The sequence below is a fragment of the Wyeomyia smithii genome, chromosome 1, assembly GCF_029784165.1.
Source record: "Wyeomyia smithii strain HCP4-BCI-WySm-NY-G18 chromosome 1, ASM2978416v1, whole genome shotgun sequence".
Classification (NCBI taxonomy): domain Eukaryota; kingdom Metazoa; phylum Arthropoda; class Insecta; order Diptera; family Culicidae; genus Wyeomyia; species Wyeomyia smithii.
The window spans coordinates 98,163,475-98,178,815 of NC_073694.1; the positions used below are offsets into that span (position 1 = coordinate 98,163,475).

General features: G+C 36.5%; 1 protein-coding gene across 2 annotated transcripts in view; it reads right to left on the reverse strand.

Moving 5' to 3' along the window:
* The window catches only part of LOC129718720 (teneurin-a), an 822,359-nt gene that overhangs the window by 215,490 nt on the left and 591,528 nt on the right, over window positions 1-15,341 (reverse strand). For both annotated transcript variants that reach the window (XM_055669766.1, XM_055669765.1), the window contains one exon: window positions 1,103-1,295. In XM_055669766.1, the coding sequence (XP_055525741.1) occupies window positions 1,103-1,295 (193 nt within the window). The remainder of the gene's footprint in view (window positions 1-1,102; window positions 1,296-15,341) is intronic.

Below are 15,341 nucleotides of genomic sequence, written 5' to 3' on the forward strand. Positions count from 1 at the left end.
AGCTGTAGATGGAGAAGAGATAACTTGCGTAGATCGATTCAAGTATCTCGGCCTTGTCATGGATCCTTCACTCACCTGGAACCATCATTTAGGTACCCTCGAAAACAAACTGTCTAGTATGTGTGAACTGATAACACCGCGTCACAATTACAGTTCCCTGAAGAAGTGCCTCTTCAGTGCTTTACCTCTGGTCAGTTTTATTATAAGTAGAACTTTTTGTCAAGAGGAAGGAGTCTTATCGAACCTCGTTCCTCCAGCCAAGATCGTGCCAAATCACAATTCCCTGGAGAGAACTATTATACGTTACTCAGACCAGTTTTATTATAAGAGGAACTTATTTTTGTTGGGATGAAAGTCAGCAGGATACTACAAAATTCAGCTTGAAGGAAAGGTATGTAGAAGAGCCTGAGAATAAACCCATGTTAAAGTCCTTTGACAACCAAATGGCCTGATTCTACTAAGATTCGAACCCACGACCACCCGCTTATCAAAGCGGACTCTGTAACCTTGCGGCTACGAAGCTCCCCAAAAAAGTGACCTTAGTGTATTGGTCAAGTATTCTTAAATACCCAACCAAAAACGATTGGTCTTCTTACCTTTAACGGGTTTGTATGGCACAATCGAACCCCCACTGGCACAATCTTACCCCGGCTGACGGTACCTATCGAATTCCCAAGAGCTTCACAGCCCCCTTTCCGGCCGCGGGCCGCCGGTTAGGAACTACTGATTTAGACTGATGAGCTCAAAATTCAAGCAAAAAGGTATTTTAAATCACTATTAACAATGTCGAGGCAGGTGGATTAAAAATAATAATTAGGTACTTTAATTATTTGATTTCGGAGTGCTAAAAAGTGGAACTGGTGTACCAAAAGAGTGACAACCGGCAAGTTTTTTAATCTCTCATTTTTACGGACCGCCGTTTGCCTATGACGTGGGATGATTCTCGTTCTCCAGTTATCACGGTAGCTTTTTTAGCAGCGGTATTTCATACTGAACACGTAGTTTGAGTGAATTTTGGGCTGAATATCTCCCAATCTGTTCTACTGTTGAAGTGTAAATTTGCCTGGGTTGAAATGGAAAAGAATGCAAAAAATTTACTCACCTGAGTTTCGGCGAAAATTAAATTTTTTCCTGGCATAGAACCTACTCCGTTCGGCATCCAAGTGCTTATCAATTGTGGTTTAAGCAGTTCGTGATCGTGCTCAAGACAAATCGTAACTGGAGAAGCACTATCTTCCAAGAAGCGATATTGTGGTGTGTTTAGAAAACTGTTTGCTGGATTGAGTGGCGAATACCTAGAAAACAGAATACAGAATTTTTGTCAACGATTTACACAATAAAGTAGGGTTTTGAAAATTTGGTTCAAGAAACCTTTTTTCATAACTTATCTGTAGCAAAATTTGATTATTTCAAATTATTAATGGCATGAGGCAAGAAGAAAAAAAAACTTTAAATATTCACGAGTATAGTCTCTTCACAATATGGGCCAAAAAGAGCTTCGATGCCGCAAGGTTACAGAGTTCGCTTTGACTAGCGAGTGGTCACGGGTTCGAATCATGAAAGAATCAAGCAATTCGTTGTCAAAGGGAATCATTATCAGGCTCCATCACACAAAACTTCTCCCCAGACTGAATGCTCCTATCGAAACCTTCATCCCAAGGCACGTTATACTCCGTAGTACCTAATGGCTGGACTTGGGTCACTTGTTGGCTAGAGAGCTGCGGAAGATGAATGTGGAGATCGCTGCCATCTAGGATGGATGGTCGAATACGGGAGAATTCAGGGCAGTAGATTATATTGCGGACACTTCATTCAAGTACTATTTACTACAGTGGCGGCGTGAAAGCAGATATCGGAGTCTGTTTAGTGATAGTTGGAAAAGCATGTCATTAAATAAAGGCCGTGTCGTTAAATGGAGACCGAACGAAAAATGGCTTCTTGGTGTCGAAACGAAACGAAATAAAATTAACCCTCGATTTCGTTTTTGTCAAATCAGTCAGAACGAAATCAAAGTAGATTTCGAATTCTAGAAACGGAAGAAAATTAGCCTCTAAATTTCGCAAAAACCTTAATGTTTCTGGAAAATAGCATCAGAATTTTTTGATCAATTTATCAATAACTATGTTTCTGTTTCTCTTGGTTTAAATCAAACATTTTTGAAAATAGTGATCATTCTTCAACAGTACTTTCATCATCCCAAATCCATTTAGAAATTTGTATATTATCGGAATATCGGTATTTTATCGGAAGTCAGACCAGATTAAGTGACATTCTCATCAATTCGAGGAAAACAAATTTGAAGTTCACTATTCAGTGTTCCTTGAAGTTTTCAATATTTTTGCGCATTTTTTTGTTTCAATATAAGGAACAGTTACTCTTCAACTGTACCATGTGATGTGGCAACTGCAAAAGAAACAGTGTTGTAAGGTCGACAAAGTTAGGCTCACAACTGATGTGCAGTTCCAACAAAAAAAGACCCCAATTAATCCACCTAGCGGTGAGACCCAGCCTTTCTCTTTCAAACTTCTTATTTGTTAAAAAGATTTACACGAACACTTCATATATCAGAAAAAAATACACGTTGATAATATTTGATGAATTTATTTATAGCCAGCAGTGAAACTATACGAAACATTTAAAACATAACATTCAAATACATATGATTTATGAACATACATTAACACATACAAATAACATGGAATAAATATGCTACAAATATATGACGCGAAATATTTTTTGATCGTGGTATAATCGAAACGTAACTGTACTCATATTTAGGTTGGACTCAATTATGTATAGACTTGATTATAGATCATTCGATTAAATATCGTTTTAGATTCGATATTTATAGCAGGATTTTAGTTTTTATTTCAAACTAGCTGAATGTACCCAGCCTTGCTCGTGTAAAAATTTGTGCTTTTTCTATTATCTCCATATTTTTATATATTTTTTCTACCATCCTATCATTTCTAATATAATTTCTATTTTAGTTACAAAGTTATATATATATATATTTATATATATATATATATATATATATATATATATATATATATATATATATATATATATATATATATATATATATATATATATATATATATATATATATATATATATATATATATATATATATATATATATATATATATATATATATATATATATATATATGTCCCATCTTTCGTTTCTCCATCAGGAGCTAAAATGAATAAATTTGCAGATGAGCCAACCCTCTAGCAAACGCCATATAATTGACCGTGGAACAAAAAAACACGGTGACCCTAAATGTACTCCACATAGTTTAATGGATTGTTCCTGTGACTCATTTTAGTAATACAGAACGCAACTTTTACAGGGAATTGATGCCTCTTGCAATTGAACGGTAGATAAGTGGTATCCTTGGTATAAAAACTGTTTCACCTTCGCCCATTCCTGTCAAGATTGTTGCTTCAATTACACTGTGCTACAAATGAAAAAAAATGCAAGAACTTCTGAAGTGACCTAGTGTAGGTTGTAGGTCTTGTTGAGTGTAACATTCGCTCATACTAGAAATTTTCCAAACACCCCCAAAATCTAAAGTTATGGTCAAAATACGGTTTTATGGACCTCAGCGCATATAATATTTTTTAACTCAGTCATTTATCAACCGATTTTCAAGGTTTGAGCAGTTCAGAAAGGGAACAAATAGAGCTTTCAAAATATATACAGTTTTTTACTAATATCAATAGAATATGTTGAGTTATTCGAGTTTAAATCTAATTTTTTAGATATTTTCACGCAATTTTTCAATTTAATTTGAAATTTGCCGTCTATTTTTGTAAGAAACATACCACAAATATACTATAACTTTGAAAGTATATAGAATTCCGAATCAAACGAAAGTAGTTTTGTGGAAATCAGTAGATATTTGGCTAAGTTATATATTTTTTAAGAAAACCAGAATTTTTGGCTTCTATCGCACAGTTATTTCAAGGTGCTACAAATAATGCAAAAATGTAAGAACTTTTGATGTGACTTAGTGTGGGTTGTAGCTTTAGTCAAGTGTTACTTGCGCGTTTACTTGAAGTTTTTCAAATACCCCAAAAATTATAAATTATGGTCAAAACCCTGTTTTCACCTTAGTTCACATTGTTATGTTTAATACGGTTATTTTTCAACCGATTTTTTATATTTCGGCTGTTTTGGAAAGACGAAAAATAGAGCTTTTGAAACATATGAATATGTCTAAAAAGTTTACCTATATGTGATGAATAGTTTTAAAATAAAAAAGATGGTTTATGTGTTCAATTTTTTCCAAATTCATTCGCAATTTTTCACACATTTTTGTAATGAAGGAACTTCAATTGCTGTAAAATTTGGAAAGTTCTTTTTAGTACCAAACGAAAATAATAGGTGTTGTTAATAAAAATCTGTTTTAATTTGGCTGATTTGATGAAATCTAAGTATATGGTGGAAAACATCAAGTCATATCTCAGCGAAATAATAACAGATTTTCATAAGCAACACTTACTGTTTTCGTTTGGCACTAAAAATACTTTTCGAATTCTACAAAAATGTGTGAAAAATGGCGAACAAATTTTGAAAAATTTGAAAATAACATATTCATCTCATTCAACATGTAAACACAATTGGAAACAGGAAATAACGCATATTTTCTTTTTAAACCAATCTGCTCATCCATGGAATGGATTCTTCTTAGTTCACTTTAGATTATAATTTAGAGTATAATCCCCAAAAACTCACTTAAAAGCACTAAATTTGATATTATAGTCGGGCATCTGCACTCGAAAACTCATTTAATTAAATCACCTACCTCAGAAAACAAAATCCGCGCATCGTTCTATACGGCTACAACGGGGCTCGTTCAGCAGCCAACCAAATTTTTTTTCATCACTAGCAGATCACTTTTTATTTCAATCACTAAACAAAATCACTCACTACACTAAGAATACTTCAATCTTTGAAATGTTCACCACAAATTTCCTAGAACAAGCTTGAATTAGCAGAAATATATGAGATGAATTTCTACAATTCCTAAATTTCAACTGTATGTATTTTTATCTGTTTTCACTGCGTTGAAGGAAATCAAGAGTTGCCAAATCAGTTCCTGTTAATACGAAAAAATCATACTGGAAATATTGAATTATTCCGACATAATTGACATAAATCTACAGCACTGTAGAGGTTACCTAGGATACCAGTTCTGCACGTAAACAACTGCAGCGGATATCTAGGTAACCTACTACGACGGGCTTCATGATAATTTGTTTCATTCATGATTAACAGTGTGATGAATATTGGGGCGTCGTGAGATGAATAATTGAGCAGTGATTCAAGTTTTGAGATGGATATGGAAGCGTTGTGAAAAATGGTTTTGTTTTACAAAATTTAGGATAAATCTAGCTAATTTTACTAAATATGCAATGCTAAACGGTTCCAGAAGAGTACGTGAGCATATTTAGTTTGTTTGTTCAATGATTCCGTGAAAATTTGGTGTTTAATCCGTGCATTCTTCGTGAATATCGGCTTAACAAGATGAATAATGAAGCAGTGCCCCTATTTATTTTAAAACTATTCATCACATATGGGTAAAATTTGAAAAAAATATAAACCATCTTTAAACATATTTATATGTTTCAAAAGCTCTATTTTTGTCTTTCCAAAACAGCCAAAATATAAAAAATCGGTTGAAAAATAACCGAATTAAACATAACAATGTGAGCTTGTAGGGTATATCCTACCAGGGACTTGATACCTGGTCTCTGCACCTACAAGCGCACGACTCGCGAATGCGATCGGCCGGTGCATGGATTTTTCATTCGACAGGTCGGCTCCAATAGCATAATTGCTAGCGTCTGTCGTAATAACAAAAGTGTCTTGATAATCTGGCCGGACCAAAACTGGCTCTGTAATCAGCGCGTTTCTAAGGAATTCGAACGCTTCCTGGCATTCTTTTCCCCACACAAATTTAGCGTCTTTCTTCAACAAATCATTCAGCGGCTTGCGCTTCTCCGCGATGTTGGGGATTAACTTCCCGTAAAAATTTACTGTTCCCAAAAATGATCTTATACCTTTCACGTTTGTGGGTGGCTTAAGGCTCTGAATGATCTTAATATTTGCATTGGTGGGTTTTATGCCTTCTTCATTAACGACATGACCCAAATACTCTAGTTCCTTTTTCAAAAACTACGGTTCTATTTTTAAGTTATGTTTACGCAAAGCTTGTAATACTTTCCGCAAGCTATCATTATGGTCGGTGATAGTGTCACCGAAAACTATAATATCATCGAGGTAGACAAATGCTTTCACGTCTCCTATCTCAAAAAGAACAGTATTCATAAGTTTTTGGAATGTTGAGGGACTGTTCTTTAACCCCATCGGCATTCGTGTAAATTCGAAGTGGCCTTTGGGAGTGGAAAACGCCGTTTTAGCCGCATCTCGGCGGTCGATTGGGACTTGATAGAAACCCGATTTTAAATCAATTGAGGAGAAATATTTTGCTCCTCCAACATTATCCAATATCTCATTTATAAGAGGTATTGGGTATACAAACGGCTTGGTAACTTCGTTCAAAAGTCCACCACTATTCTGTATCTTTTATTACCGTCAGCATCCGGTTTCTTTGGTACACATAACACCGGTGCTCTCCAGGGACTAGTGCTGGGTCTAATAATACCCTGCGCCCTCATTTCATCGATTTCCTTATTAATGTGCCGTTTCGTGGCCTCCGGAAATCTATTCTGCCGCTTAATGATAGGCACCTCCGATGAAGTTTCTATCGTGTGTACGGCGGCGTCAGTAGTGGTTAACCTGTCGCCTTCGAAAAAGAAAATATCTGCATAGCTTTAAACCATATTCTTTACTGTCTCGAATTCCTTCTCAGGCAAGTGCACCAAATTTAACACTGGCCGTAGTTTTTTAATTCTTCCAATATCTTTTGACTCTGGTGTCAGCTTGTGCTCCAACAGGTCATAGTCAAGCCTCGAGTCTAGGTCTAACTCGAGCATAATAGAATTTTTCGCGTCAAGAAAATTGTTCTTCGGCTCTTCATCCCGATATGTTTGGTGCTCTCTATTTATTTCGTATTTGTCTACGTCAGCCTCATTGCGAGCTGTGTTGCTAGTATCTCGCAACTCGTTCTGCACCATAACTCTATTTCTGGCTGCCACATAAACATGTCGACTAAGGACTTCCTCTTTGGGCATACTCCACGGACTCAAGTCGTCCGGACTTCTGTTTCCGTGTTTTTTGAACACTATATAATCAAAATTATTTCCTATTTGTAGCGTATGCTTCTTTAAGAATTCTACTCCGATTAATCCGTCGCTTGGCAAATTTTCTAATATATGAAATTGCGTCGGGATTAAGAAGTCTCCGACTATTAAATCCAACGTAATTGTACCTGAGGTTCGTACAATGTTTCGGCCGATACCTCCAAAAGTGGTTACATGCTGTGTATTTACCGGTACATTCATAAGGTTTACAATGCGTGCATTAATTATATTCGCACATGCACCTGTATCTAAGATCAGGTTCAACGTAAATTTGACATTCTGCCTAGCCAGTAGGGTTAACATTAAGTACCCTCTGACATCGTAATATACTCGCTTAGCCACACAAGCACTGTTGTCTCTTATGTGATTACATGCGGTCCTCCAATCGGCTATTTCTATGTTGCTGAGCTCATCGGTACATCTCCGCCAGTCAACATCTTCGCATATTTCTGCTAAATCCTCGTTAAAATACTCCTGTGCAACAGGATACAAAATACCTTCTTTTTGAAAATTACTACTTCTTTCATTAATGTTGGCTACCATAAGCATTTTCCGAGGCATCCGGGTATATGAATTCCTGTACCTCTTATCAGTTGGTCGATTTTGACCATAATAATTGTATTTCCAACCATGGGCGTAGTCCCCTTGGCTCCGCCGGTATGAACGCGCTGTGCGATAATTGTATTTGGATCGATTGCCGTCGCTAGATCCACATATATTGTTATAATTGTTTTGCTTGTAAATTATTCTATCCCTGTTTTTGTAATTATAATATTCATTTCTTCCAAAACGACTGTTGCTATAATCAGCGTCTGTGTAATTTATTGTGAAAATATTTCTATTACTATCATATTGTCTAAGCGCATCGCGCTGTTTTTCGACCCATTCTAGGCCCTGTATTCTTATTTCTATTTCCGAGATATGATTACGCTCATAGTAGTAATCCTCTAAGTCATCTAGCAGCTCTTCTAACTTCAATGCTCGTTTACCTTGAGCAGCTTCCTTCAATGCGGTGTCACACAAACCCGCCATAAAATGTAATCGAAGACTAACTATCATGCAAGACTTCGTACAATTAATTTCGTAGGAGTCGATTTGCTCCTTAATATTCAATATCCTCTTTTTATAATCAGGAAAGGTCTCATTCGCTTCCTGTCTCAATGTTTCTACTTGATTTATAACTGCCTCGATGCGTATAATATCCCCAAATTCCTTTAATAAATTCTGCTTAACCTATGGCCAAGCGTTTGCGTTAATTCTATGTATTGCGGCAGCAGCTCTGCCTTTTAGTTTTAATAGAATAATATAAACCAATGGAGCGTGTGATACTCCTTCTGGTATCTCCCGAGCAAAATGCTCGATATGATAAACGAACGCTTCTAGTTCGTCTAGCGATCCATCAAATTCTGGGATGCATGGCATCTGCTTTTGGAAACGTGTACTCCATTATGAATATAAAATTTTATATATATTTCTTAAAAAACAAAAAAAGGTACTGCGGAATAAATACTATATGACTATAAACGGCTTATGTAGCCTTCTTCCTCTTTTTCCTAGGTATCACTAACAATTCTGTTGACCAGATGTGATAACGTAGCGTGACCGACTCTAATTTCTTCGTCGCGCCATAAAAAAAACTGAACACCAAGGTTCGAACCATTTGGTGTCAAAGCTTCAACGTTTATCTCTATCAATTAATTAAACTACTATTATTATTAAGTTTTTTCCTGATATTTCTGAGCTAAAATAATCATTTTCGTAAAGTGTAATTGAGCCAGTTTCACAACTAATCAATTGTAAATGTTCAAATTAGATGGCGTAAGGTAACCTTCTTATCCATAATTGTAACTTCTGTCTCCTTACGACTACATTCATCTTAACATATCTTTGCAGTCTGTTAACATTCTACCCCGGCAGATATTTAATTGTATCGCTGCGCACGTTGCGCTTATTGATCTACTTTTTTCTTTGACCTACTAAATGTTTCATCGCTACTGAATCGTGTTGCTTATGCTAGCAGAACGATCTACCAACGGCCATTAAAATAGATGCTTACAAAATACGACCTTGGCCTGGCTGGCACAGCTGATCGCAATAACACTGCAAAATTCATAAACAGAGACAGTGTACCCGAAAAATTGTACAACTGACTAGCTTTTGTAAGCAACGTGTGTGCGCGCTATTCGTAAATACGCTCTCACGCTCTTTTTATATTTCTTTATTTTTGATAGCGATAACGTAGCCTCTAATTTCCGTACTTGCCGTACTTGCCACCAGTGCTTTTCAAAGGATCGCAAGTTGAGTGTTAAAACACGAATGCGAACGCCTTCCGCAGTCAACTTGACTGCTCGATATAGTCAAGTGATCGCCCAGAGAAATAACCAGAGGGGATTCACTGCTGTCCAATTTCATATATGTGTACGTTATCGCAGATCAACTCTGGTCCATGACGTTTGTTGGTCCGTGATGTTTGTAACTATGAGCAATAATGGGGGAAAAATCACTACACAACACATTCATGAAAGTTTTCCACGGTTTCTCGAGTTTTGATAAAAAAAACGTTCCAATTCTATAATATTTCACATCGATTATTTTCATGACCAAAAGAACAAAAACCTAAACAAACGCCATGTTGCCGAATATGTTGGTTACACGATGTTTGACAGATAGATCCCCCCTGGAAATAACAGTCAAAGTAAAGTTGATCGTTTTTTTAGTTTCTAGGTGGCGGTCATTCGCTATGGCAGCGCTCGTTAGTTACGTTCACTCTCCGATTATGTGTACGTGCAAGACACGAAGTGAATGAGGGCGGTTGGTATCATTCTTACTGTTTTGTTTTGCGTTTGTTTTCGTATTTGTTTTTGTATGTCGGATTGGATTGGAATAGAACTTTGAAATTTGTGCAACATATGAATAATGCATAAATCGGTACTTAGGGTAGAGCGGGAAAAGTTGGTCATTTTTGGTAAAAATGTTCCATTACTTTATACCGGTAATACTGTCATACCTCGATATAAGGCAACTTTATTTTCATTACCGCTACGTTATATCGAAGCAAATTTTTTTTTAAATTCATGCAAGAATGTTAATGATTACTCAAAGACGCGCGAAAACCTATTTTCCATCACCTATCAGTAATTTTAAACCATTCTTAAGCCCATTTAGGACAATTTTTCAACAAGCAAAAAAAAGTTTTTTAATTGATGCAAGACTGTTGAAATGCAAAAATGCGCGGAAACCTATTTTCCATCACCTGCCAGTAATTTGAAACCTTTCTTATGCTTTTCTTTAGAGAAAATTTCAACAAACAAAAAAAAAATAGTTGATGCAAGACTGTGAATTGTTACTGAAGGATGCGTGGAAACCTAATCCCATCACCCATTAGTATTTCAAAACCTTACTAATGCCCATTTGGACTTTCGCATTGGTTACATTGGTTTCAAAACTTACTACATATTTTCGAAGCAATTTTTGCGGATATACTAAAGTTTTTTTTTTACGAGGAGACACGTAGCGCGGAAAAAATCCGCGTGAAAAACGCGTAAGTTCAAAAATCCGGGTAAAAAATGGCGTTAATTGTAAGATCTGCGTAAAACTTCACGTGAATTCCGAAGTCTGAGTAAATAAACTGGTGATTTCCAAAATTCGCGTAAAAAACGAGAAATTTCTGAAAACCGCGTAAATTCCGAAATCCGAGTAAAAAACCACGTGGATTAATACCGAAATTCGGGTAAAAAAAAAACGCGAAAACTCTGAAATCGTAAATTGGGGTAAAAAAAACGTGTAAATTCCGAAATCCGCGTTAAAAACGCGTAAATTCTGAAATTTGCATAAAAAACAGCGTAAGTTCTGAAATCTGCGTAAATTCCGTAATACGCGTTAAAAGGCTTCAGTGTATTTTATCTTTTTTGAGCGGTTGACAGATTGGCCAATTAGCTCCTCAGGTAGGGTAGAAGTTGATCAGCGAGTGGGGTAAAGTGACAACTTTTATTTCGAAAGGACAATTCAGTTTTCCTCCACCAATGCATTAACGGCAGTCTGTAGCATTTAGGCGGAAGTCAAATCGTTTTCAGTTTTTCGCTTAGACGTTCGCAAAAGCTACTCATTATTGGATGAAAAAGTGTTAATCTCCCTTGCTTGACGAAAAGTTCACTAAGGTCGCCTTTTTTTACAGTTTTTTGTGCAGGTTTTTTTATGTGGTAATTTTTACGCGGATTCCGGAAATTGCGCGGTTTTTTACGCAGATTCCGGAATTTACGCGGTGTTTTTTTCTTACGCGGATTCCGTATTTTTTCATTTCGGAATCCGGAATTTACGCGATTATTTTTTACGCGGTTTCCTTTTACGCGGCACGTATCCCCCGCGTAAAAAGCGACTTTGGTGTATCGTTGAAATTACATTGATGGTTTAAATGGACACTTGATCAAAGAAAACACATGTTAAATTGAAAACGCGAACCGAATTCCGCAATTCTAAAGTTGTTATGGTTTTCTTATTGTTATAGATCAGCTGAAAGAGAGTAATTTTCTGAGCAAAATGTGGTTTTTGAGAAATTTTTATCGTTGTCCTTCGTATTTTTAATTGAATTCTTGCTCAAACCTGCTCAAAATTTGTTAATGAGCGAATTGTCATTTGAAAACGGGTGTTTATTATTCTTTATTTATAAACCGACGGACGACGATAAACATTTTTTTAAATCACAATTTGCACAACTGCACTTTGTTTTGTCATTTAGTTTCTTTGCTTATCTGATTATATCACCCATATAACACAATTTTTTTATATAAATGATATGTGAAAATCAAACACAGTTTTTTCGATGCGTTGGTTTGATGTAATCCTCATTGACCAACTAACCCCGTAACCAACTAGCCCTGTTCTACCCTATCTTCTTCCCCGCCGATGTTGTGAGAAAAACTATCTTACTCATAAAGCCATTACCACGTGGCTTGAATGATGACTATATTGAATATCACTCACAAACTCTACTGCTAAGCGATATTCGACGCAGATGATTGAAGTAAGCGTTGGTTAATTCATTACGAATGAGGTCCCGGTTAGTAAAAATTGGCACTGTAGGTGCAACAGTATACCACCAGCACATGAGCCTCAAACGTAAGAATGTTTCAAACTGATTGACTGTTTTTTCGGTCGATCATGAACGCAAACGAAAAATGGTACGTGACTGCCGACAGAAGATTGTACGGCGGACTTGAACGCCGAAGCGGCGGTCCTTTTGCGGACAGCAACGTTGCACGCAGCTCGTGTCTTATTCGCTCTGCTTTCAACCGTTCGTTGAAATTGAACGTGCTGCAGGTACAAGTTGAAATTGAGCGAAGGATCGCACAAAAAGGAAAGCTTGTAACTGACCGAAAAAACGTTCAAGCGTCTTTATAGAGAAGGATTTTTCAAAGCCCTGGTCTGAAGTCGATTTGTGGCTCCAGTGCATCATTACGATTCCGAAAATACCCATATTGGGTGGTATTTGGTCGTTTGCCGCTGGTTTTCCGTAGCCGGAAGTCGTCATATTAGAATTCAAAATGGTATCTGTGGTCGAATTTAGCTCCTGTGTATCTTTCTTGTGGTCCCCGTGGCTCTGTGGTTAGCGATGTTTAGGATCCTTTTGAACTGGAAATTTTCTCGACTGGGACCCGGTGTATCGTTGTACTTATCCTACACATGCAAAATGTGCCAAAAACAATATTCAAAATGTTGCCTGAGGTACATATTTGCTACCACTAACAACATTCACCTGCCAAATATGGTTCCATTTAGTTGATTAGTTCGCGAGATGTGCAGAAATTTGTGCAGAAACATGTGCTTCCATAAGAGGGAGGGGCGTCGAACCATTATGAACATATTTATTACCCTTTAAAACATCCACATACCAAATTCGGTTTTATTTGCTTGGTTTGTTCTTGAGTTGTGCAGAAATGTATGTTTCATTTGTATTGGACCCCTCCTTTCCAGAAGAGGGAGGGGTCTCAAACTATCATAAGAACCTTCATCGGGACCAAAAACCCTCACATACAAATTTTCACGTCGATCGGTTCGGTAGTTTTCGAGCCTATATGAATCAAACAGACAGACAGACCGGACTACATTTTTATATGTATAGATTACAACATCAATTTTTTAGAACCTAAAGAGTGACATACATTTATTGGATTGAAGCGTTCATGTAAATCTATTTTTACAAATGAAAGTTTGAATGAGAAAGGCTGGGTCTGACCGCTAGGTGGATTAATTTAGGTTTTTTCATTAGGACGAACCAAGATCATAAATGACGCGAACCACGATCAACATGGCACGAACCAGAATCAAAATTTCGCTTGCATTAAAACTCATACCATTAATATATACTAGACATCAGGTGTTTTTAAAATCAACAAATTTATTCGTCTATAGTTGCTCTTTCTATTCCATCTAAATTTTAGTTGAAAAGTATTGCAATTTTAGAAAAATCTGGCATTCATTCCAAGGGTGCCATGAAAAACAATGAGACAGGTGCGAACCACGATCAATCACCCAAATACTTAAAAATAATGACCAATAGCTTAACCCAATCCCGGCGGAGAGAAATCTGATTTTGGTGAGTCTTGTAATAGGACTTTATTCACTTCATTCTGATTTCACCATGAATTGACTCCCGTAATAAGCACCTTTACCTCAAAAAATGAACTTCGAACTCGCATTACTCATCAACTATATACACAATTGACACAAACTGTATTGCATATTAAAGATCAATCTGTTTTCTAACCATGATTAGTTTCATCGTGAAAATTTTCCAGTATCATTGTTGAACTTAAATCAAAGTTTGAATGTCACCAGCTGGGAATGGGTTAATCTTATACTGTAGATTTTTTAATTTTCACGTGTCGGCAAAAGAATGATCGCTTTTTCCGTACAGTTCAAACGGCTTAGTATACATAAAGAATTAATTTGGGGGTACAATATGTGCCGCATACTGTGTCTTGTATTAAAAGGTTAAATGTCTTTTCTATTTTTCAAAATATCGAGAGAAAAAAATATTCTGCTCTATCTTGAAGTACATCTTCTTGAGAGCATTTTTGCAAATTTTCACCGAGGTTGGATCAATAGGGAAACAGTTGGATAGATTTAAGTGCAGTTTAACATGAAACTCGATATTGTGTTTTGCCTAAAATGGCTTTGCCGAGTTACAGGCGGTTTTTTTTCAATTTTTTATAAACGTTCGTTATTAACGTCTTCGGTCGTAATTTATATTTTCAATAAACAAATGACTTTTTGCTATCGAGTAACTGTACTATTAGAAAATTACATTTGCAATGCATAAAAAAATTGCTACACACTCAATCAAAACTGCTTATTTTCTCGAGCAGAAAAGTTTATAATCCTCATCATGTTCTTGACTTTTTCATAGTCCATCCTCGATGTATTACAACTGACTTATTCCATGACTTGACAACCTAATTTTGATGGCAATGTCATGACTTTACAGAACTTATTGGATATATAACTATAAGGTAACGTTCCTGTTCAACTGACAGTGGTTTGGCTAACTTTAAATTTCATTTACATGCTTGATAACTTTGATACTTTGTCTTTCTTACATCTCAAAATTGCCTTCCGCCTTTTATTACATTTTTGGCGGTTTTTGCCAATGCACCTGCATCAGAACCTTTAGCCATGTGCTAATTAAACACGTGTGCCGAATATTAGTTAAAACGCAGTTAGCTTTGATTTCCATACGACTGGCTTCATACCAGGCGAGAGGAAGTGACTGGAGGACTAAAAGGTAAAGGTAACTTGTACTCAGAACAGGAGTTTTTGCGTTGCTACACACACAAAAATAACGAGCTTTAGTGTACCTCTGGTTCAGAGTTTGCTTGGGAATAAGACAATTTGAGTAACTTTCGTTTGTCGTGCGCGTGACTGAAGGACAAGCAAACTACACTAAGGTCGCTTTTTACGCGGTTTTTTAAGCGGATTCCGGAATTTACGCGGTTTTTTACGCGGATTCCGGAATTAACGCGGTTTTTTTTTACGCGGATTCCGGAATTTACGCGGTTTTTTTTACAC